Raw genomic sequence first — 25,089 nt, forward strand, 5'->3', positions numbered from 1 at the left:
GTCGAAAACTCGCCTCTTGGGCACTTTATTTAAAAATTTCTTCTAAGGACCTAGGTCGCTTTTGTGAAAATTGACCTAGGTCTCTCTCTCTCTCTCTCTCTTTTATGCCCTCGGCATTTTGTCGAAGAATCGTCTTTTGGGTGCTTTACTTAAAAACTTCTTCTAAGTACCTAGGTCAGTCTTGTGAAAATAGACCTAGGTCCTTCATGCATTATGAATTACACCCTAGCGTTCTTGTCTTAGACTCACCTTTTGGGCGTTTTACTTAGAAATCTTTTCTAAGTACCTAGGTATGTTTTGTAAGAAACTAAGAATTGACCTAGGTCACTTTTTTCTAAGTTACGCCTTCGGCGTTTTGGCAAAGACTCGCCTTTTCGACCCTTTAATTAGAAATTTCTTCTAAGGACCTAGGTCACTTTTGTGAAAATTGAAATATGTCATTTTCTTTTAATGTCACGCCCTCGACATTTTGTCGAAACCTTGCCGTTTGGGCGCTTTATTTAGAAATTTCTTTGAAGGACTTAGGTCATTTTTCTTTCAAGTCATGCCCTTGGCATTTTGTCAAAGACTCGCTCTTTGGGCGTTTTACTTAAAAATTTATTCTAAATACTTAGGTCTTTTTTTGTATGAATTGACCTAGGTCATTTTACTTAAAGTTACACCCTTATCGTTCTGTCGAATACTCGCCTTTTAGGTGCTTTAATTAGAAATTTCTTCTAACGACGTAGGTTACTTTTGTGAAAATTGACCTAGGCCACTTTTTTTTTCAAGTCACCCCCTCAACGTTTTGTCGAAAACTTGCCCTTTGGGCGTTTTACTTGGAAATCTTTTCTAAGTACTTAGGTCTTTTTTTTTTGTAAGAATTTACCTAGGTCATTTTTTTTAAAGTTACACCCTCGGCATTCTGTTGAATACTCACCTTTTAAGTGCTTAGAAATTTCTTCAAGGGCCTAAGTTATTTTTGTGAAAATTGACCTAGGTCACTTTTTTTTTTAAAGTCACACCCTTGGTATTTTGTTGAAAACTGGCGCTTTGGACGTTTTACTTAGAATTATTTCTAAGTACTTAGGTGCTTTACTTCGAAATTTCTTCTAAGGACCTAGGTTATTTTTTTTTAAATTGACCTAGGTCACGTTTTTTTTTCAAGTCACACCCTCGTTGTTTTGTCTAAAACTCTCACTTTGGGCATTTTACTTAGAAATTTTCTAAGTATTTATGTTTTCTTTTGTAGGAATTGACCTAGGTAATTTTTTTTTTAAAGTTATGCCCTCAGCGTTCTATCGAATACTCTCCTTTTAGGCACTTTACTTAGAAATTTCTTCTAAGGACCTAGGTCATTTTTGTGAAAATTGACCTAGGTCATTTTTTTTCAAGTCTCACCCTTGGCATTTTGTCGAAAACTAGCCCAAACTTAAAAGTTTTCTCTAAGTACTTAGGTCTTTTTTTGGTAAGAATTGACCTAGGTCATTTTTTTTTAAAGTTACGTTTTTGGTGATCTATCGAATACTCGCTTTTTAAGCGCTTTACTTAGAAATTTCTTCTAAGGGGACCTAGGTCATTAAGACATAATGAATTACACAATTACACCTTGACGTTTTGTCGATGACTCACCTTTTGGGCGATTCAGTGAGACACGCTCTTAAGCATTTTGTCAAGACACTTTACTTCAACGATCCGCTTGTTCGCCACCGATACAATTACAACATAAGTTTTTCTTTAGTTGGGTGAAGATCAAAATTAGATGTACACCTTTTTATAATCTGTGGCCAACCTTTCCCTTTGTCGTTGGAGTTGCTACATAATTATACTTTTCATGTTGTGTAAAGAGATTTAAGTTTTGCTGCTAGAGGGAAATAGTAATGAAACTGTTGATTCACTACCTGGCTCAACTCGAAATCTTTTTCGTTGGAAATGGATCTCTGCCTTCATTAAACTTTTATCATTAGCCGTAAGATCATAGTAGTTGTAATTATCATCGACGCCTAAGTGGTAGTGTCGTTAGGGTGCACCAAATTTAAAACCTTACTACTATTATAAATAATTAGTACAGAACGATTAAGGATCGATCCCACAGAGATTATGCTAGTTATATTTATTATCAACTCTAAAGCAAGACTTAAAATAAAATAATAATAGAAATAATTAATATAAATTAATCTAACTAAAGAAAATGCAAATTATAAATAAAGGGGGGTTTTTGAATTCTCAACTAAATAGCAAGAAATTAAACTATGAAAATAAAAATTTAATAAAAACTCTAATTAAAGGAGAAAGAAATAATAATGATGAAAACTTTGGTTAAAGGATCATTCGCCACCACAAAACATGCACATAATATATCAATTCTATCATCAATTTATATTGAAACTATCAATCGTAGACAACAACAAGCTCTATTAGTCTCAAACTTTCCTTAGTGTGTCGTTAGGCAAAACAAACCCTTCACCTAATCTCTAACCACTAAATAATTTAAAACAAGCTCTTTAAATTTAAGATAATGGAAGCATTAAGTAGAGAAAGATATTAGGTTGATCTAGACAATAAACACATAAGCTCGGATTATTTAACCTACGTTATGTTCTCCAATTGAAATCATTGATTCCAACCTGCTACTTATGATTAAAATCTCAAGACAATTACGAATCAAGAATTTTAATCTAGTAATAGAATTTATTCAAGTCCTATCTAATTGGCCACTCAAACAAGACGAGAATAAAATTATTAACATTAATTATCGAAGAATATAAACAATCTCAATTAAATAAATTGAATAATAGAAATTAAAATTTAATCATATGACATATTTGGGGTTTTGAATTCACCCTCAACCAAATAGAAAATCTAGTCTAACATAATTAAATTAGTAATAAAAGACTTGATAAAACCAATCATGGAGATTAATTCAAGCGGTTGCCTTTTTCTTCAATTCCTTTCGGCTGTTGATTTTTTTCTTCTCCTTTGCGGCTGAAAATTGTTTTGTATGTGTGGTTGCCGAAAAAATCCCCCTTTGTGTTGCTTCCGCTTGATCCTTTTATAATGCTTCAATTGTGGCTTTTAAATCCTTGCATGGAAAGAATTAAATCCAAAGCCAAAACCGTCCATGCCATAACGTGCTTGCCATTTAAAGCCATGCAAAATATTTGCTTCCTTTAATTGCCATGCACATGCCCCCCACTTTGCCAATTTCCTTTTTCTTCAATTTGCTTTCCATAATTTAATCCAATGCACGCAATCTTTTTAAATTGGGCAAGTAAATCCATGCACATAAAACAACCTTTCATTTTATGCATGCTTGTTCCCCGAAGTCTTTATTAATCTCCATGAAATCCTATATGCTTCCAAATGTGCATCAATTAATTAATTGTTTTCCAAAATATCTTCAGTTATTTCCTTTCCTAATTCCTTCAAACAAATTTCTTCTTAAATGCTCCGATTTAATTTCTCTTTAATCTTAGAATATACCTAAAATAACAAAATAAAAAAAGATAAAAATTAACACAATAAAAATATAATTTACTAAATTAAAAATTAACTACAAAAACTAGAATATTTAATACCAAAACAAAAAAGAGATGGAGAAATTAGTAGCAAAATATATGAAAAATATGCACCTATCACCAAGATAAACCATTTTGGCTTTTTGTTCAGGTCCCCACGGACGGCGCCAACTGTTGATGAAAATTTTTGCTCAATGTACAGTGATTGATTTGTGTTTCAAACAAATCGAGTTTTGTGACTTATTTTTTCCCTGAGGCGAGTGTCTCAAATCACATGTCTCCTTGTGGTTAATAGTTCTGCAAAACGAAACAATTATCAAAGGGTGCAAGCATGCCGATGATAACCCTCCGACGTTCAAGTCAATTCTTTTTACTCAATTTTTAGAGAGAGAAAATCTAGAGTAAGATGGGCAAAGTTTTTTTTTTACTCATTTTATGCTATTTTTTCTCTTACCTTCAAATGGGGGGTCTTGTCCTTTATATAGGCAGCATAGAGTAAATTGAAAAGGTTATGTGGCACTTTTCTTGTGACAAGCATCAACCAAAGTCCATGCATGGAGTCATATATTCATATGTGTCAATACTTGCTCATGAAAAATAATTTTTGGACATTTGTCATGTTTTTGGGCCATTAACCTTTAATGGACTTCAGCTTAAATTCAGCACTTAGATTGGTTCTTTACAAAGAGGATTGATTTTGCAAAATTTTGCCCGTAAGTGCATTCCGTAGAATGTTTGTAAGCCAGTAAGCTCGTTCTGTGTAATATTTATTAGCCCGCTGGCGCATTCCGTAAAATGCATATATTTGCCTTTAGACGCATTTTGTAGAATATATATTTGTTCGTAGGCGCATTATGTAGATTGTGTATTTGGCTGTAGGTGCATTCCGTATAATATATATTTGCCCATTCCGTAGAATATGTATTTGCCCGTATGTTCATTTCGTAAAATGTATATTTGCCCGTAGGCCCATTCCATAGAATGTATATTTGCATGTAGGCGCATTCCGAGTAGCTCGTGTGCTCTTACTTGGAAATATTTTTGCACTGTCTAGATCATTCTTTGTGATGAATGGACCTAGGTCGTTCTTTGTGATGAATGGATCTATATCATTTTTTGTAAGGAACGGACTTAGGTCGTTCTTTGTAAAGAATGGACCTAGATTGTTCTTTGTAAATGATGGGCCTAGATTGTTCTTTGTAAAGAATGGACCTAAATTATTCCTTGTAAAGAATAAACATAGGTCATTCTTTGTTGAATCATGCCTTTGGCACTTTGTTGAAGACTCGTCCTTTTGGCATTTTACTTAGAAATATTTTCTAAGTTCCTAGGTCATTATTTAAGACCTAGGTCTTTCTTTGCTGAGTCACGCTTTTGACTTTCTGTCGTATCTTGCATTTACACACTTTAGTTAGAATTGTAAGTACCTTGGCCGTTCTTATAGAGAATAAACCTGGGTTATTTTATGCAAAATAATTTTATTGGGCCTATATTTTTCATGGGTTTTAAGTCTTTCATAATTTGGACTAACAATACTTTAACCTAAAACAATGTGAGTGGAGAGCAGCTGCGGAGATTTGATGTGGTGAGGTTTTTTGGTCAAAGAGATGATATGTAGCAGGCGAATGAAATAAATTACAACACTAATGGCAATAATTATTGTTATGAAAAAGCAACAATCATCCATTTTGTTCATGTTAAGAATTTGAATTCACATGTGCATTGACTCTGTTGAAACTGAAATGAATCGAGTCATATTAAATTGAAATTGTGAGGAGCTAGGTTACATGAATTCTACAGGTTGAGAGAAAAAAAAAATAAAAAATTTGTTAAAAATCTAGAATCGGCAAATACGAAGAAAGGAAAATAGCAATTCTCTATGATGTAATTCTTTTTTACTGCCAATTTATTAGTATGTAAATCTTTTTGAAAGGCAATGTCAAGGGTCTACAAAATCTTGGGAAGCAACTGGAAAAGCTCTTGCGCTGGCCAAGCAAAGGAAGGTACTTGTAAGCCTTTGATTTAACTAAGAAGGTTTTCTTCCATAATTAGGTATGTCAATTTTGCCTATAAACCTGCATACCTGTAAAAACATGTCTGCTAATATGAACCAAAACCTACTGCAGGTAATAGGTGAGGGTGTCAAAGGGAAAGATATGTCGAATGCTTGTGCACGTATCTGTTAATCAATATTTATTTTGTATTTAAATTTTAATATTTATTTAAGAAAATATATAAGATGAGGGTAAGACCAAACACTAAACCTAAAAGCAATACATAAGGTAATTATAGGAATCATGTTAGATGGATTATGCTACTGGTAGTGATGAATATTGAGATAAAGATCTTAGCTTTTGGAGCTTGAACTATGGTGTTGAATGAGATGGATCATGGGTGCTACTCTTGGATGCTAGTTTGTGGATTGTGGTTCTTTGTTCTTTGGTTTTTAAAATAAAATTAATTGTGATAGACTTATGTCTTTTGTACTTAAATTAGAGAATTAGTGTATTCATATTTAAATTGGAGAATCTGTGTTAGATTGATACATTTTGTGCATTTCTTTTATTGTTGAAACTTTTGTGTTAATTAAAATTGAGTATGTCAGGCGTATTTATTAGGCTAATTTCTTAAATTTATAGTTTGAATTATGTAATTGATATTTTTAGGATTAAGAACCCATAAAAAATCTATCGATACCAATGTGGGTTTGGTACTTGCTCAAATCACAAATGGGCGGGGTTTTGGAAAAAATAAATAAACCTGCATAGGGCATGGTATGAGTTTAGTAATTTGATTTTTTTTTTGGGGGGCGGCCAATGTTATTGGCAAATCCACACTCTACCTTACTCATTGCCATTCTTATTCATAGTCCTTCAATTACTTTTAATGAAATGACTCTTTACTAATAAAAATGATTGCTTTTAATAGACAATAATCATTCTACTTTGTATGCCCGAATACAAAATTTGGGAATAAGAAATTTCGAAGGTGTAGTGAATTGAATGCCTTTAAGATCTCTAAGCAATTCAACCAGTGCCCAAGATCTAGATCAAGATCAAAACAAGATTCTAATATTACTTAAACCAATCTTATGAATCAATGATTAGCAACCCTCATTGGCAGAAGTAGTGAAGATTAAGATCACAAGAGATAAACCGAACTAAAAAGCAAGAAATCACCAACAAAGAAAATAAATTTATGTGATTCAATTGTGTAAGAATGCACAAACTACATCCGTGGGAGAAGCAATTAGAATGAGATTTATTGATGATTCAAGTCAAAATTATAGAGCTTTTTCAGAAGATTACAAAGAACAAGATAACACTTTCTCTCTCTTTAAATCCTCTCTAGAATGCTCTCAGATGATGATCAAACTAGCCTCGTTGATTTAGCTAATATATCAGTTGATAACAAACCTAGAATGCACCAAATTTTGACGCGTGGATAACGACTTATAACAACTTTGATTCCCTCCTCAAATGCTTTATCACGTGTGTTACTTAAGCTTAAGACTAAACAACTTGGCATTGTGTCATTTTAGGTTGTTTATTGTGTTTAACTAACTCACATGTGCTTCCTTGTGACCAAGATCTAAAAATAGAGTACGAAAACTTTGTCGTCTCATGTGCATAAGTGTTACATTCATCACTTAAGTCCACATTTCTCCACTTGAATTATTCTCCTTCTTCAAACCTCAAGCAATTAACAATTATTCAAGCCAATTAGGTGCAAACAAACTTTGAACTTAGCTGTAGAAACCACTTTGGTAAGCATATCTACAGAGTTCTCATCCATATGCACCTTGTACATCTTAACAACGTTTTTGGCCACTTCATTTTTTATGAAATGAAATTTTATGCCTATGTGTTTAGTCCTTTCATGATGTGCAGGATACTTACACAAATGAAAGGCACTAGAGTATCACAATGGACTATTACAATCTTCTGTTCACACCTAATTCACCTATCAATCCCTAAATTTCATGTGTATTATGCATCTGTAGTTGAGAGTGCAACCATATGTTGTAAAGTAGCTTTCCAATTAATGAGGCACCCATTAAACACGAACATATACCTTGTTAAAGATTTTCTTCTATCGAAGTCTTCAGCATAATCTAAGTCTATATATTCAGTAAACCTTCATATATTTTTTTAGTTTTGCCATAAATCAAACCACAGCTCAATGTGCCACTTAGATACCTCAAAATCTATTGTACTGCTTTCGAGTATTCTCTACCTGAAGAGGCCATATATCTACTCACAACACTTACTGCATGTGATATATATGGCATTGTTAACACCATTGCATACATAAGGCATTCTACTACATTTGCATAAAGCACATTCTCCATCTCATACTTTTCATCATCTGTTTTTAGGCATTGTAATTTACTCAGCCTGAAATGAGTTGCTAGGAGAGTCTGTGTAGGTTTGGAGTTCAACATCTTATACATATCAAGTACCCCAGTTAGATATTTCTTTTGTGATAGAGACATGAGACCTTTGGTTCTGTTTCTCTCACTTTCTACACCCAAAATCTTCCTTCCAAGTTCTTCATATCAAACTTTGAGTTCAAAATTAGCTTTAATTCCTCAATATCATTTCTTTCTTTACAGGCTATTAACATGTCATCTACATATAGAAAGAGATATATGTAAAGATTATCCCTTAACAACTTGTAATACACACAACAATCATAGTTGTATCTCATAAATCCATGTGTAATCATGAATTCTTCAAATCTGAGGTACCACTGCCTTAGGGACTGTTTTAGTCCATAAAGAGATTTTTTCAGCAAGCAAACATGTCGAGGCTTGTTAGGATCTTCATACCCTTCAGGTTGAATCATGAATGTCTCTTCTTAGAGTCTTCCATGTAAAAATGCAGTCTTGACATCAAGTCGATCAAGCTCCATGCCTTGAATTGCTATTGGTGACAAAAGCACTCTTATTGACGCATGCCTGACTACAAAAGAGAACACTTCCTTAAAATCAACCCCTCTTTCTGTGTTTAGCCCTTTTCCACAAGGTTTGCTTTAAATCTCCTTGGTTCTGAGCCTATCAAGCCCTCTTTCATTTTGAAAATCGACTTACAACCCATAATTGTTCTGTTTGCAGTTATTTCAACAAGTTTCCAAGTATCATTATTGTGCTAAGATGACATTTCTTCATTTATAGCTTTCTTCCATTCTGATTTAAACTTACTTTGGATTACTTTTTGGAACGTTTTTGGCTCTTTATCGTCAATTTCATGTACAGTTACCAAGCATAGGCAATAAGATCTACATATCTATATCTTCTTGATGGTTTGATTTGCCTGTAAGATCTATCTCTAGTCAGCTGACAACCTTAATTATGTAACTATGATTCTTATTCTTGTTAAGAAGTTTCATGATCTTCTGACTTGTCAATGATATTACTTAAATCTCCAGCTTCATGTGTATCATCATAATTGAATAACTCCACCTTAAGATGATGCTTATCTGGGCCTTTAGAATCATCCTCAGGTGTCCCCTAAACAGATTTCTTACTTAGCAATTCTTCTTCATTGAATATCTAATCTATGTTAATTATGCATTTTGGAGGACTAAAATCTATAAATTAGATTTTGTAACCCTTATCCCCTTCTGGACATCCTATAAAAATGCCCTTTATAGCTCTTTGAGTTAGCTTTCATTGGCTTATATGAGCATAAATGGAACAGCCAAAGGCCTTCAAAACTCCATAGTTTGCTAGTTGACCTATCCACATCTCATGAGGTGTCTTGAAATCAATAGTTATAGATGGACTTAGGTTAACCAAAAAGCGGGCTGTAAAAGTGTTTCTACACATAAGGTCTTGGGAAGTTTTGATTGAGCAAGCATGCACCTTACTTTATCCATAAGAGTTCTGTTCATCCTTTCAGTCAACTCATTCTATTAAGGTATCAACCTCACTGTTTGTGTCTTAGAATTCCCTATTCTACACAATAGTTGTCAAACTTTCTATTATTTGCTCTTAGTTTCTTAACTCTCTTTTTAGTCTGATTCTCAACCAAACTCTTCCATTCTCTAAACTTATCAAACACTTGTTCTTTTCTTTTCAAGATATAAACACATACCTTCCTTGAAAAGTCATCAATGATTAATAAGAAGTAGCTATTACCTCTTAAAAATACTTACTATGCAGGCCCCTACAAATTAGAATGAATAGAATTCAATTTGTCCTTTGACTTATGAACTGATATGTTAAAACTAGCCCTAGTTGATTTGCTTAGAACACAATCCTCACAAAACTCCAAGTTTCCGATCTTATCACTTCCAAATACACTTTGCTTTTCTAGTTCCTTAATACCCCTTTACTTATGTGTCCTAACCTTAGATGCCATAATTTTGTTTTGTCAATGACAACATTTGAAGTTATGCCAACTTCACCATTAACTACCTCTTCATATAAGATAAACATACCATTCTTTCTATTACCCTTCATAATGACCACTGTGCCCTTGACAATTTTCATCACACCAGATTCTATCCTAACATTACATCCCATTTGATCAAGCATACCTAAGGAAATTAAATTCATTTTCAGGTTAAGCACATATCTAGCATGTTTTAACTTTCTAATGGTACCATCATATAGTTTGAGGTTAATATTGCCAATTCCTATGATCTTATACACAAAATTATTTTGCTTTATTACTCTACCACCATTAAAGTCATGAAAATCAGTAAAGTAACACTTGAATGGACAAATGTGAAAGGTACAGCCTGATTCTAAAACCCATTTACCTTTTTCTTTACTGTCTGTTGCAATACGCACTCCAGCATACTCATAACCTTCTTCTTCACTACAGCTGCATCTGTATTTTACCCTTTTTTCTTGAGTTTCCTTTTTGGACAATCTTTCTTAAAGCACCTTTTTTTTTTACATAAAAAGCACTTCAAGTTCTTAGGTTTCTCTTTGTTATTTCCTTCCTTTTTTTTCTTCCATTCAGATCTTACTTTTACTGTTAAGCCTTTACTAGAGCTATTTCCTAGATTTTCTTGTTTCCTTTGTAGTTCCCCAGTGTTAACAGATGACTTGACTTCATCTAGAGACAATGTCTGCCTTCCATACATCAAGGTATCAACAAAGTGTTCATTTGACTTGGGCAGGGAGCTTATTGACAGTAAAGCTTTATCCTCATCACTTAAGGTTGCATTAATGGTCTCCGAAGTGCTCATATGACTTGGGCAGGGGGCTTATTAATAGTAGAGCTTTATCCTCATTACTTAAGGATAAACTGGATTAATGATTTCTAAAGTGCTCATATGACTTGGGTAGGGAGCATATTAACAATAGAGCTTTATTCTCATCACTTAAGGATGCATTAATGATTTCAAAAATACACACTTTGTTAAACTCATCAAAATGATCATCAAGGATAAGCCTTATAACATCCTCAAAGTAAACATCCTATTTTTTATACAAGAGACTTCTTCATGTGTATACTATCTAATTTGGCCAATAAGTCAACAACAATGGGTTCTTTTGCAACTTCCTTTATCACTGAATCTACAATGCTCAAGATAATTGTGTTTCTAGCCTTCCTATCAATCTCAACAGCCTGTGCAAGAGCCTATGATGAAGAAACTTCTTTACTTTCCTTCTTGGTCACTGATTGAATAGCATCCCTAAGGCCTTCAGTAACTAGCAATGCCTCTATTTTCACCTTCCGCATATTAAAGTCATTTTTTCCATTAAGCTTTTCAAGATCAATTTTTGTTGTAGCCATACTTGGATCTTAATCTATAAACCTTGCTTTGATACCAATTGAAGTGAATTGAATGCCTTTAAGATCTCTAAGTAATTCAACCACTGTCCAAGATCTAGATTAAGATCAAAACAAGATGCTAATATCACTTAAACCAATCTAATGAATCAATGATTAACAACCCTGAGTGAGAAAAGTAATGAAGATTGAGATCATAAGTGATAAACTGTACTAAGAAGCAAGAAATCACCAAACAAAGAAAATAAATTTACATGGTGCAAGAAGCCACAATCTACATCCACAAGAGAAGCCACTAGAATAGGGATGGCAATGGGGAGGGGAGGGGAGGGGACCGACATCCCCGTACCCATCCCCGATGCTCTTCATATATCCCTGTCCCCTCCCCGTCCCCATCAGAATTGCTTGAGGGGATCCCCGTGTTGGAGAAAAATTAGGTTTTTAATTTTTTTTATAAAACCTTTTGAAGATCGCTCTCATATAATATATAAGAATTTGTATTTTAGAAATCGTACCTTGAAAATCCGAGTTGGCTTTTTCCGCTGAAGTGATTTAGGCCCCTAGATCACGATCCGCCACCACCACTTCTGTTAGATCACGATCCGTCATCACTACGCTTGTTAGATCACGAACTATCACCAATGATCTTCCAGGTTATGACTCAGGTTCGATTTGCACTTGACGTGTGGGCGCCTTTATCACTACCAAAGCAACTAGCACGAAAAAATTTTTCTCTCAACAATAGAGAGAAAAATCTTATTCTCCGATCTGTATAAAGTGGCTGCCCTCTTTTCTTTAGAGAAAATAAGCATTTTATATCACCCTTTAGTGAAAACCCTAGGCTCCAAATAATCAAAAAAAAAACCCACGTTATTTGCTTTTTCAATAGGGGACCCACCTTGTAAAATAACATAAGGCCCCTTACACAAAAGCTAATTAAATGGAGCCTCCCACTAAATGATATATTTAGGCTTTTGACCCAAATAGCTAGTTATCTTACTTATTAGTCCAGTAGTGGTGCAGTCAATTAAATGAGCTAACCCGGGGATTATTTGGAAACATACAATAGTGGCTACAATAATTAGGCCTGTAATTAAACTAGCCCAATTATTTAATTCCAAATCTACTCCACTAAAAGATTGGAATTGACTTCCATAATTATATGCTCGAATAATAATTCGTCCCAAGCCACATTGATTTCTTTACTGCGTAATCCTTTGTATCACATCGTTAATTAAATTAATATCTCAACTGTCCAATCAATTTAATAACATCTTATTCCTTGATCCTTACTGGTTTTCTCTAATGATCATTTTCAACATACTAAATATGTTGACACACCCTGGCCAGAGAATTCTATGATCAAATACCGAAAACCTATCAAGAGATGTGTTGTACAAATTCTATATTGTTAATCCATAACTCCAATACTCATAATTGTTCCCACCAAGATACCGGGTAATCTTGACCACAAGGATGTGTCGTGCCCATTGGTAACTCAAATGAAATAACAATTACAATCATGAAATCATAATTAACTCAAGATTAAGATTACAGTAAAATCAACGCCTATGAGATTTAATAAATCTGACAGTTATTACATAAAAAATGTATCAGTTATTCGGAGATCGGGGACCCCTTGGGGATCCTCTCTGATTATTCGGGGAGGGGACGGGGTGTTGGGAAAATATGCTCTTTAAAAGCATATGCGTTTATTTAATTGTAATAAACAATTTTTCTTATTAATAAAATAAATGAGGTATTTTATTCAAATATCTTAATTGCATTAATATTTATATTAAAGTCCATTTAATCATATTATATGTATTTATGTGATCACCATGTGGATTCACAGAAGACATAAATACAAGTTATCTTATGATTAAATAAATTTAGTTTGCAGTTGATAAATAAAGTTGAGCACTTTATTTAGGTATAGACTGTATTTCTGAACTTAATTTAATCATATTAAAATAAAAATTTAAACAAAGGTAAGGTTTGACAATATATCTTAGATTAACATTAATTCAATACAAAAATTACACTACAAAATACAAATAATTAGAATAATTATCTTCCTCAACCTTTATAATCCTATAATAAAAAGAAATTACTCTTATATCAATAATGAAATAAATAAAATGAGTATAGATATTGAAATTAATATTTTTAATAAAAGCATTTACTCTTGTATCTCATACTCATCATATTCTTCCTCGAAGAATGTTGGAAATTGAGAGATAGCATCAGGTTTCAAATCTAAAACAATAAAAATAATATAAGCAATATGACTCATAATCTAAAATAGTTTTGAGTCAAGACCTTTGAAATAAGGTACGATCAAATAATAATTTAGGACTACAACTAGTTAACCAGGCTTGAAATTTTTATAGTAGATGCGTATAAATATTTTGATATTTGTTATTGATACTAATATTTAACATTTTATAATTTAAATTTTATTATTCATTTATTAATAATTCTAAAAAATAAAATCAAAATAAAAAATTAATATGAGGAAATGGGGAAATGGGTAGGGGATGGGGATTCCATCTCATCCCCGTCACTTCCCCGAATAAAAATTTGGGTCAAAAATCGTCCCCGTCCCTTCCCTGAATAAGAAATTGGGTATAAAATTATCCTTATACCCTCTTCGAATAGGGAAAATCCCTCAAGGGTCCCCGTCCCCGTGAGGATTTTTGCCACCCTACACTAGAATGATATTTATTGATGATTCAAGTCAAAATTACAGAGCTTTTTTAGAGAGGATTATAAAGAACATGAAAATACTTTCTCTCTCTTCAAATCCTTTATAGAATCCTCTAAGATGATGATCAAACCAGCCCTGTTGATCAGCTTATATAACAACTGATCACAAACCCAAAATGCATTAGATTTTGACGCGTGGATAACAGCTTATAGCAGCTTTGATTCCCTGCTCACATGCTTCATCATGTGTGTTACTTAAGCTTAAAAGTAAAACGACTCTGCATTTTGTCGTTTTGGGTTGTTTAATATGTTTATCTTACATGTTCTGCCTCATGACCAAGAGCTACTTAAGCTTAAAAGTAAAACGACTCTGCATTTTGTCGTTTTGGGTTGTTTAATATGTTTATCTTACATGTTCTGCCTCATGACCAAGAGCTGACAAAAGAGTATGAAAATGACGTTGTTTCATGTGCATAGGTTTTGCATTCATCACTTAAGTCCATAAAAGGACAATTGATGTTCTTAAGAAGCAAGATAATGCAATGTTGAATAGTTTTAGTTAACTTAATTGGGAGCTAATGCATTGAAGAGAAGTTTATTATCTGGACAAACTCATTAAGCTAACTATAAATGAAAAAAATTATTACATTTCTCAAAATCATAGTAATTAAACAAAGCAAAACAAGAAAAATACCTACAATCAGAAACTTGGTCTAAAGAATTTAAACACAATAATCAATCAAGATTTTGGCTTTTCACTGGCCGCCGCCTAGGTGGCGTAGCCCAATGACCTGAAAATCTGATCTCGCTCTTCTTTTTAGTTCTTCATGCAGTGGCCATAGTTATTGCTTTTCCCTCAAGCAGGCTACAGCTCGCGTGCACGGGCCGCGCCTTGCCCGGCCAGCAACTCCATCACTAGCGACTGCCATTGCCATCAGCCACAAACTTATACCAGATGCGTATTTTATTTTTTATTAATCCTTAAAAGAAAGCAAAACTTTAATCATTAATTGAAAATAAATTTGATTCTTAATGATTCAACATGAAGAGGCTCTGATACCACTTGTTAGAATGATAAATCCTTTGGTGAAAATCATCACTTATAATTTAGAAACATTCATGTTGTATCACCAAGAATTAATAATTGAATATACGAAAGTATACCTGATTCCATAATACTTAATTGCTCTATGGAGTTGTGTGATTTGCCTTCCAGATTAACACGTTATCCTAGATAATTCTTTAGCCTTCTCATTGCACTCTCTAATGATGGGATGTTAAAAGAAATAAATTGTTACGTATGACTTAAAGACCATAGCCACTTATATAGATAATTTTTCTTATTATTATTAGATATTTCTATTTTAACCCATCATAGAAATAAAAATTACTCTTAAGCCTCTACACATTAAAAGCTCATACCTTATTAGATGCATTTAAGTCCAAATTATCAAAAACCTTAATAGATCATTTTTAATTAGGTTTAACCTTATATGACAGTTCCCAACGCATAATTATTTACATATAAGCCTAACATTGGATTAAAAATCCAACAATCAATTAGAATCCAACATGAAATTTTTAAAATGTCAAAATATCTAAAATATCATTTATTTATTTCATGATCCTATTTCATTTCTTTCATAATATAACTTTAATAACCTGTTTATTAACATAATTTTATAATTTTTAATAAAAAAATTTATTGACAACCAAACAATTGTAATTTTTTTTTTTTTTTGGTGAATGTTGCACTCATAAAAAGTCCACTTAAACAAGCACTATTCAAAAAGTTATAGCAAAAAAGTCCCTAGTGCTGCCTCTTAACCTAATTCGATCGAGTGATCCCACGATGAAATCCGAGCCAGAAATGATTATAGACTCTATAAGTCAAGCTACAATACTAAAATATTTGATAAACACTAATTATTGTAACTTAAAAGTTAAGTTGAATTAATTTTACATTTGTATTATGAAAAATATATTATATATTTTCTAATCTTATTAAAATTATTATTTAAAAATTATATTTACTATATAATATTAACTTTTATTTGATAATTATAATTTTTTTCTGCAACAATTGTAGCTTAAAAATACCTCAACTCTCGACAAGACCTACGTCAAACAAATTTATTAAGAATCAGTGTAATATGGTTGACAAATTCTTGTACAGATGAATAATGCCTTTCTCAGTCGAGCATTTATTACTTAATTAAGCATTTCTCAAGCAAGCATTTATCACTTAACCAAGCATTTCTCAACCAAGTTAAAAAAAAAAAAAAAAAAAAAAAAAAAAAAAAAAAAAAATGCGGGTACCCAAAGATCAGAGCTTTTATAGATGATAAACTATTTCATTCGAGTACTTGGATCCAGAGCTACCGCATGGACTCTGTTTATTCAAAGTTGCTGTAAATTTCTAAGGGCTTGACAGGGTCGATTACAAGTAACAGACTCAAGTTATAGAACATTTCATGTCGAACGGCTACCAGAACAATGCACAAATCTCTAAGCATTTGACACAGTTAAATTGACAAAATCATAAAGTCAAATTATATATAGTTGTGCCAAAAACATTTGCTGCTAAATACCTAGCACAACAAGCAACAAGTATGTTGAACACAGATCATATCAAATCAATAAGCTTTTCAGCAACAAACATGAAAAAATTAACAGAGAACACAAGCCAATGGGCAAAAAATAATTCCTTCATTGCTTGACATCCGCACCGATACATTTCCTTCTTGGGTACACATAACAAAAACTTCTTCTACTACACTTATAGAATTACTTTGTACAAGTAACTTCCCCTCCAAAAGCGCCAATTAAACACCATATTCCTAATTGCCATTTTCATTCGATGGATTAACAGTCCAATCCTCCTACACACTCCACAGCATAACAATATTACAAAGTGGAACCAACTAGGACAGCTTACTGGAACCATGTTATGGGAGTGGATGTGGTTTGCGGAAGCTGGGGTATCATGCAGTGCTGTTGCTGCCATTGATTTAACCCATCATTTTCCCTCATTCCACCAAATTCATATGCATTACCTTGCCCGATGCTAGGGTTATTGTTTTCTTCAATATCCATTGTTGCTTCTCCCATATCATCAGCCTCCATCAACTCTGTAGCCTGTGTCTGCGGAGTGTCCATTCCTGAGGTAGGAAGAAGCTGGAACTGAGAAGGAACCCAGGGAACAACAGCTAGACTGCTGTTTTTCAATGCATCATTCTTCTCTGGCAATTCTTCATCCTCATCCAACTTCACATTCCCAGATTGGCTCGTCCGGAGAAATTGATCTGTAGAGCATGCAAACAGAATTAGGAGAAATACAACCACCAAAGAAGAACAATCAATCTCATGTGAAACACATAAAAGGGTAAAACAAGGCCTATCCTATAGCATTCTGTAGCATCACACATCAAAATTGACATAGAAAGGGAACTCTTCTTAACCACCAAAAAGGGGAATTCAAGGGGAGGTAAGTTAAAGAGGATCAAAAGGCTGTATGGACCAGAAAAAAAGTGGGTTCAAGCTGATAAAGCCCATGCACTCAAATGATTGGTTATGGCTTCACTATTACTAAACTCTGGAAGCTCTACAACAGCCATCCTAAAGATATATGAATACGAAACAAGCAGCTTCTACAACATCATCAGCCCCTCCCCAACTCTTACAGTCAAACAAAACCAAAGCTCTTCACACTCACCATGATTTATCACTTACACCATGATTCATCACTTACACCCAAAACCAGAGCTATGATGCTAATGCTCCTAATAATAGTATAAGCCTAACAATAATAATAGAGCCACAAATAATTTTGTAAAAACTAGTGTGTACAATCTCATGTAACATAAAGAAATTGACTGAAAAATAATAACAGTTAATTTTCTCCTTATGTGAGCCCATAATAGTTTTATACAACCAATGTCCGCATGCCACATCAATTTTCACACACTTATTTGTACAAAGCGGTCGTGACGCTATCATTACACTAAACTTAAACAATTTCAAGACAGTTATATGAACTTGGTTATAGAATAATCAACAAACTGAGTTCAGCAAGTATAGCGGTGGATAAATCAATCTTATGCAATTGAGCATTTGACATGTGAAATGTAAAAGTAAAGCATGCATAAAGATAGACATAAAGAGAGATATAGAGATAGAGATAAGAGATAGAGATAGCTCACTCACTTTTAAAGCCAGAAACTAAGTCCAAGGACACAGAGAGATTGGGGGAAGACTGTGTTTGGAACGGAGGCTTATAGAGGACAATAGCCTTAGCCTTGTCAGCATCTGAATCTGACGATTCAACAGCTACAGGTACAGGTAAAATTGCTTGCTCCCTTTCCTCTTCCATAATGGGCGGCAATTGTGCATTCTATATACATTAATTAATTCAAGAATATAAACAAAACCCACTTGAGTAAATTTCACATCTCTGAGAACAAATACAAATATGGAAAGCTCAATTGAAGACATTTATAGGAATATACAATACTTACCAGTCGGCGAAACTTTCGAGCTGGAGAAGTAAGAGAGAAATCATGCAACTCATCGCTGACATCATCAACATCAAACTCTTTCCTCTTCATCATCTTCATCTTCGCCGGTGCGTTGTTGTAATTGTAATTACTGTTCATAATCTTTCCTTCTCTTTTTCACTTTTCGCTCTGAGTTTTCTTACTGGTTCTCAATTCTCACAAACCAAGTGGTTTTATAATTCTTCAATTGAAAGAGCTTTCTCTGTTTCTCTAGACAAATCCGGAACCGGCAAAAGTAACGAACAATAACATCTAACTCCACGATACGTCACTAAATATTTCTGTTTTTGTAATTAGGACCTACACTTTTATCATTTTTATCAACTAAGTCCCTAGCTATTAGCTAAGTAGCCATAACCATGCCGAACTCCTCAATTATATACCAGAGTACACTGCGTAATATTAACTAAATTTTCGAGTTGAATGGTACTAAAGATCTCAATTGTTGAATTTCAACTAATATAAGATTTATTTATTAGATGATATGATACTAATTTTATCAATTATAAAATCTATTATCTAATTCATAGATAATAGTTGATGGAGTTTAAGTTGTGGCTCAACTGCTAAGATTTCAATCATTATTTTGTATTAGGTTTGGCAAATCAAAGAGTTTAGCTTAAGCTTTCTCAAGCCCATGCCCTAAGCCTATTAGAATAGATGTGCAAGGGTTGAGCATGGGCTGGGCTTGGGCCTTTACTTTCTTTTTTTTTAATTATTGTAAATTTAAAATGAGTTAATAATAATTAAGTTATTATAATTAACATAAATTAAAAAAAATAAATATTTCAAAATAAAGCAAATAAAAGTTAGATATTTAATTTTTTTAGTATTGAATTATTTAATTCATACACTCTCTTAATTAATTAACACTTAAAAGAGAATTTAGTATTATGATTTTAAGTTTTTTTATTCATTATTGATATGTAAATTAGGGATTTAAGCTTTCTTTTTTTCCATTATTTTTTAAATTTTAATTTATAATTTTAATTTATAATTTTTTTTAAATAGGGGGCTTGGGGTCCAGGGCCTCATGTGGGAGGTCTAGGTCAAAGCTCGTGGGACTGTCATCCCTAATGCATCTCAACTAATTTTTGCGTAATACTAATGGCTAATTTGATAATACTGTAACTTTTAAAATAATAACTATTAGTTATGTTGTAGAAATAATTAGTTGTGAAGCGAATTAGTTAAAGATTTAATATAATTTATTTTTAAAAATTCTGTGAGTTTTAAAAGCAGTTATATGTATTTAGTAAATCTTTTCTTAAATTGATGTAAGAATATAAATAATTGAATTAAACATAATGTTAAGTAAAATTAATTTATATATTTATAACCATGTATATAAAATATCTTTTTATTGTGCATATATTATCAATTTTATTATTTATTTTGTTATCTCAATATGATTGGCAACAATAATAATTTCTTTAAAGTAAATTATTTTAATTCCTAATTGATAGGGATAATTTTAAAATTTTATATTACATATGATGATATATATGGAATTGTATTAACTATAAAACTAATGCTCAAAATTAGATTTTTAAAAGCTAATCCTTCCTTTTTTTTCAATCTTTTTTGTAAAATTAATACATATATTAATCTCACAATATGTGTCACATGCATGTTCTTATTGTGGCTGACATTCATGAATTGAGATAAATTAAAACTGCTTACATTTTTATGAACAAATAACGATGAGAATAATTACTCCATATTTTTAAAAGATTAATATAAGAATAATTTACTATGTTTCTTAATGGAAAAAAGTGAATGAAGTCCATTATATGTATTAAGGGTCCCTAACCTAGTCAAAAATAACTTTGCTTGTGAATTACCCATCAAACTAAAGACTATATAGAGGAATAGGTAGGGTTGGCAAAACTCCAGGCCGGGTCTGAGTATCGTAATAGATGTCTGGGCCGGGTTGTACCGGGCTTTAATCCGGGTACCCAGATTTATATTTTTTAATATTATATGTGTATTTTTTTTATTTTTTTGTAATTTTATAAGTTTTAAATTTATTTTAATAAAATTTGACATGAAAATATGAACTTTAAGTGTTTAAAACTTTATATATGTGTAATAAATGAGTAAAATAAATATAAATATTTAAAATAATATATATTTTATAATTTTTTTAATAAAATTTAGGCTCCGGGTTTATCAAATGGTGTCCAAGACCGGCCCGGCTTCATACCCGGGCCGGGTAATACTCGACCCAAAACACCTAGGTGCGGTCCGGGTCTGGACCGAGCGGGTATTTTTACCACCCTTAGAAATGGGTTAAAAAATTTTAAGTACTCTTCAAATTTAACTTGAACATCAATAGTTGAAGTGGAAACACGTAACTTTTTTAAGTTTATAGTATATAATATATTTATATATATATTATTATTAAGCTAACAATATAAGCTATCCAAGACATGGATGATGAATTATTCAATTATCTCAAATTAAATCAACTTATGTTGTTGAGGACAAGGTTCCTCAGTTAACCTTAAACATTTAATTTTAATTCCCTTCATATATTATATGTTCTTGCAAAAACAAGAGATCCAATCCCCAAACATGCCACAATGGTATCAGAGCAATGGAATGGATTCATGAGTGGAGAAGTTCGAAAATTATGTTGACTCTCTTACCGTAGATCAATAACAGACCTTAGAGAAACTCAATGAGCTCTTCTTGCAACTTACTACATGGACGAACACACACCTTGATTAGGAAGGAGAAAATTCAATGGTACCATTTTAGAATCCAACAAGATGATCCGGCAATGCTGATGGGGCACACCAAAATGGCTCACGATACACTCTGACTTGTGAAAATTAACTTCCCTTGCTTTAGCAAAGAAGAAGACACAACGAGTTAGTTCTGCAGAGTGGAGCAATATTTTGACTTCAATTATACAACACGAGAAGATCGTGTGGCACTAGCATCAGTTCATCTAAAAGATAATGCTTAGTTGCGGTATCCACTACTTGAGCTAGAAAAGGGGAAAAAAAAAAGATGTGATGACCTGACAAGAATTTCAAGAGGGCTTGAATCAAAGGTATTAAGCTATTGGAGAGTTGATCAAACTCAGATAGGTTGAGTCAATCGGTGAGTATCAAATTCAATTTGAGAGATTATTAGCAAAGGTAGGACACCTCTACATTATCCACACTAGGGACATCTACAACATTAGAATCAGAATCATTTCATGACCACAAACCTGCACTACTGATCTAAATCAAACAAGAAAGTAAAAGGAAAAAAACGTCAGTTTCTTAAACATGAAAGATCGGCCAACTTAAGTGACTATATCAAGTTACCTTTAAACTACAACCTAAAACCTAAAATAGATGCCTGAACCAAAAAGGAAAGAGAAATATATAATTTTCAATAGACACGAGACAGGTCCAGGCATTCAAGTTCGACCACGATCACAACTGCACTAGTGTGAAGTTGGACTTCACCAGGTGTAAAACAAAACTTTTATATTTTAGCATGACCAAGCCACTGCCAAGATACAACCTTCAAAATCTATCATGCCTCTTATGTGTAGCCTATGAGTTGATGATGCATATATTCTCAAACATCAAATCAAGAATGAAAAATCTTTGCATTTACTTCTCAACAATTTTTCTGTGTTATATTACCATATAACATCTTCGTAAATAATAAAAGAACAGTAATTCTTGAGAAATAACTAATACAACATCATCATATTATAAAACAGACTAGACAAAATTGGCCAAGAGGAACGCTCCTCTAGCTGTAATACAAACGTTATATTCAGGTAACTGCACAAGCAGGTGTAGAAGAAGGGGATAACTCAATACTAAGACAATGCTGGCTCTTAGTTCAACTTTTTGTGGTCAGTGTGTGACATCCGCCCAAAATTTTAAGATTTCCCTCAAAATCGACAAGTTAGTTATTTTATTAACCGGTTATATGACTCAATCAAGGCAGACTCTTGTCCAACAACATTATCTTCATCAATCCGGTTAGCTTACTCGTATAAAGCTCGCATCTATCCCAACGATGATCTATGCCAACAACCAACCAGACCACCTATAGAAACTCTTCCATACCGGTTCGGAGATTGTCACGAACTGAATTACAAGAAAGGTGTGCCAAGGTCTGTGCTACAATTGCAACGAAAAGTTTACCCCGGGACATCGGTGAAAGAAGTTGTTTTTTAATGGAATCTTGCGTCAAAGAGGAAGATGGCGATGTCATCATGGAAGTGGATGAAGATGCTGGCAGAATTCCACCAAAATGCTAGAAATTTCATTACGCGTAATCTCAGGTGCAAGAGCTTCTGAAACCATGAGAATCAATGGAAGGATTGGAAATATCTCACCCATTGTTTTGGTTGATTCAGGAAGCACACGCAATTTCATGAGTGATATTTTTGCTAAGAAAGTGAGCTTATAACAAGAGAACATAGTAAGGTTCGAAGCCCTTTTTCCCTCAGGTGAACAATTTTATAGTACAAGAAAATGCACTAATGTCAATTTAATTTTGCAAGGAGTATCGGTGATAGTGGATTTTAATTTGCGTGATTTGGAAGGATATGACGTTGTTTTGGGCACCCAATGGTTGCGGACACTTGAACCAATTTTGTGGGATTTTGCAAGTTAAAAATGAGTTCAAATTGTGAAGTTCATTATTTATAGAGTTGGCATCTTATGACAAGTTTAGTTAAATTAGATTATTCCACATCTTGTAATAGAGATTAGTTTATTAATTTCTTAATTTAGTGAGATTTCAATTTATTATGAATATTTGTATCCTAATTTAATTAGATATCTAATTTAGCAAGTCAATTAATGATGAGATTCTATAATTGGTGCATAAGAACTATTTAGAGCAAAAAATTAGTTCAAACACGTGTTTATTAAATACTCTAGATATTTTTTAGGAGACAAACAAGGCAAGAAGGTTAGATTTATTCATATTCAGATTCATACGAATTATAAGAGAAGAGAAACTCTTATTTGGAAAGGTGCAACACAAACCATAAAATAGAGAAGCAAAATTCGGCCTTCTCCCTAGAGAATCTGAATTTGGCGCATAATGTTGTGTTGATTTATTTTCTAATCTTCTTTTTATTTCTGTGGAAATTTTATGTGGATCTTAGATCACTAGACATTGAAGAATTGTGATTGATCACTTTGCGAAGTACCTTGAAGATGGTGGATTAAGAGGGGTAGTAATTATTCAAGAGAAGCAGATTCAGTCTAAGGTTGAGTAAGTTGTATGGTAGTAAATTGTAAGTGAGAGTCTTAAGTTTGGTAAATCCATAGGTTGTAACATTTCATCTTAATGAATTACTTTTCATCTAGGTGTGCCCTCGTGGATGTAGGATTGATTAATTCAAACCACGTAAAAATTTTCCTGTCATTTAATTTCTTCAATTTATTGTGTTTTAAAAAATTAATATTTTTTATACGGATAAACAGTAACTGTGAACACTAACAATGAACAATATTTTTGAAAATTAATTAAATTTTTAATTTTAGGATTTTAATGTCCTATATATATTTGCAGTAGATCTAAATTCCCTACAATTGGAATCAGAGCAAGACATTAACCGTTTATTTAGTGAGAATCTTGGAACATGTGTCTATTTTGTAGGTATGAGTTTCCAAAGAGAGGGAGACTCTTTGGCTAGTCCACATGTGCTAGACGGGACGAATTATGCTTATTGGAAGCAAATGATGAAAGAGTTTAGCAATACGTACTTATTGGATATACTCCACCCACCAGAACTAACGAAAATGGTGTTGAATCTCCGAAGCCAGTCAGAGAATGAACTAATGATGAACTCAATGCATCTGGATATAATGCAAAAGAACTTAATGCTATTGTCAATGGAGTTGATGTGTTTCAACACCAACTAATTTCTACATGCAAGACATCTACAGCTGCTTGTGATATACTCTAAAGTACTTCTGAAGGCAACAATACGGTAAAACATTCTAAACTTCATAAACTTACATATGATTTTGAAAACTTGAAAATGTATGAACATGAAACCATATCTTAATTTAATTCTAGGATTCTTACTATGGTTAATGACTTTTTTGCTCTTGGAAAACTTTTTTTTGAAGAAGAAATTTATAGAAAAATCTTAAGATCTGTCAATCCTCGATATCATCCTAAAATTTTGGCTATTGAAGAATATGATGATATGTCTACCATGACTAGAGATTCATTTATAGGAAAATAAAAAAATAAAACATGCTTATTTTAAATTTTAAATGAATTTAAAAAAAATCAATTTCAAGTTATTTGTAAAATTATAAAATTTTAAGTTTACTTTCATTAAAAAATAAAACATTCTTATTATGAGCTTTTTTATCGTGCATGTTTAGCCCGTCTTTAATCGTGCCGTGCTTTTAAGGCCCGCGTGCCTAAAATTCTAAGCCTTGCATGGCCCACGTTCGTGCCGTACCATGCCGCGTGCTCCACCGAAACATGCTCGTGTCGTGCAGTATTGTAGGGATACGTGTCGTGCTCGTGCCACGTGGCGTCCCGCCCATTGGCCGTCTCTAGTTCAAGATGTGTTTCATGTTG

General features: G+C 33.0%; 1 protein-coding gene across 1 annotated transcript; it reads right to left on the bottom strand.

Moving 5' to 3' along the window:
* Positions 1 to 16,647: 16,647 nt before the first annotated feature.
* On the bottom strand, positions 16,648 to 18,712 carry LOC102628014 (uncharacterized). The gene is made up of 3 exons (XM_006491741.4): positions 18,475 to 18,712; positions 18,164 to 18,350; positions 16,648 to 17,262 (listed from the first exon to the last, which is right to left on the bottom strand). Exons 1-3 carry the CDS (start codon positions 18,610 to 18,612, stop codon positions 16,892 to 16,894), a joined length of 696 nt encoding a protein of 231 aa, XP_006491804.1. The 5' UTR covers positions 18,613 to 18,712; the 3' UTR covers positions 16,648 to 16,891.
* Between the last annotated feature and the right edge of the window lie 6,377 nt (positions 18,713 to 25,089).

Source organism: Citrus sinensis, chromosome 6 (genome assembly GCF_022201045.2).
Source record: "Citrus sinensis cultivar Valencia sweet orange chromosome 6, DVS_A1.0, whole genome shotgun sequence".
Taxonomy (NCBI): Eukaryota; Viridiplantae; Streptophyta; class Magnoliopsida; order Sapindales; family Rutaceae; genus Citrus; species Citrus sinensis.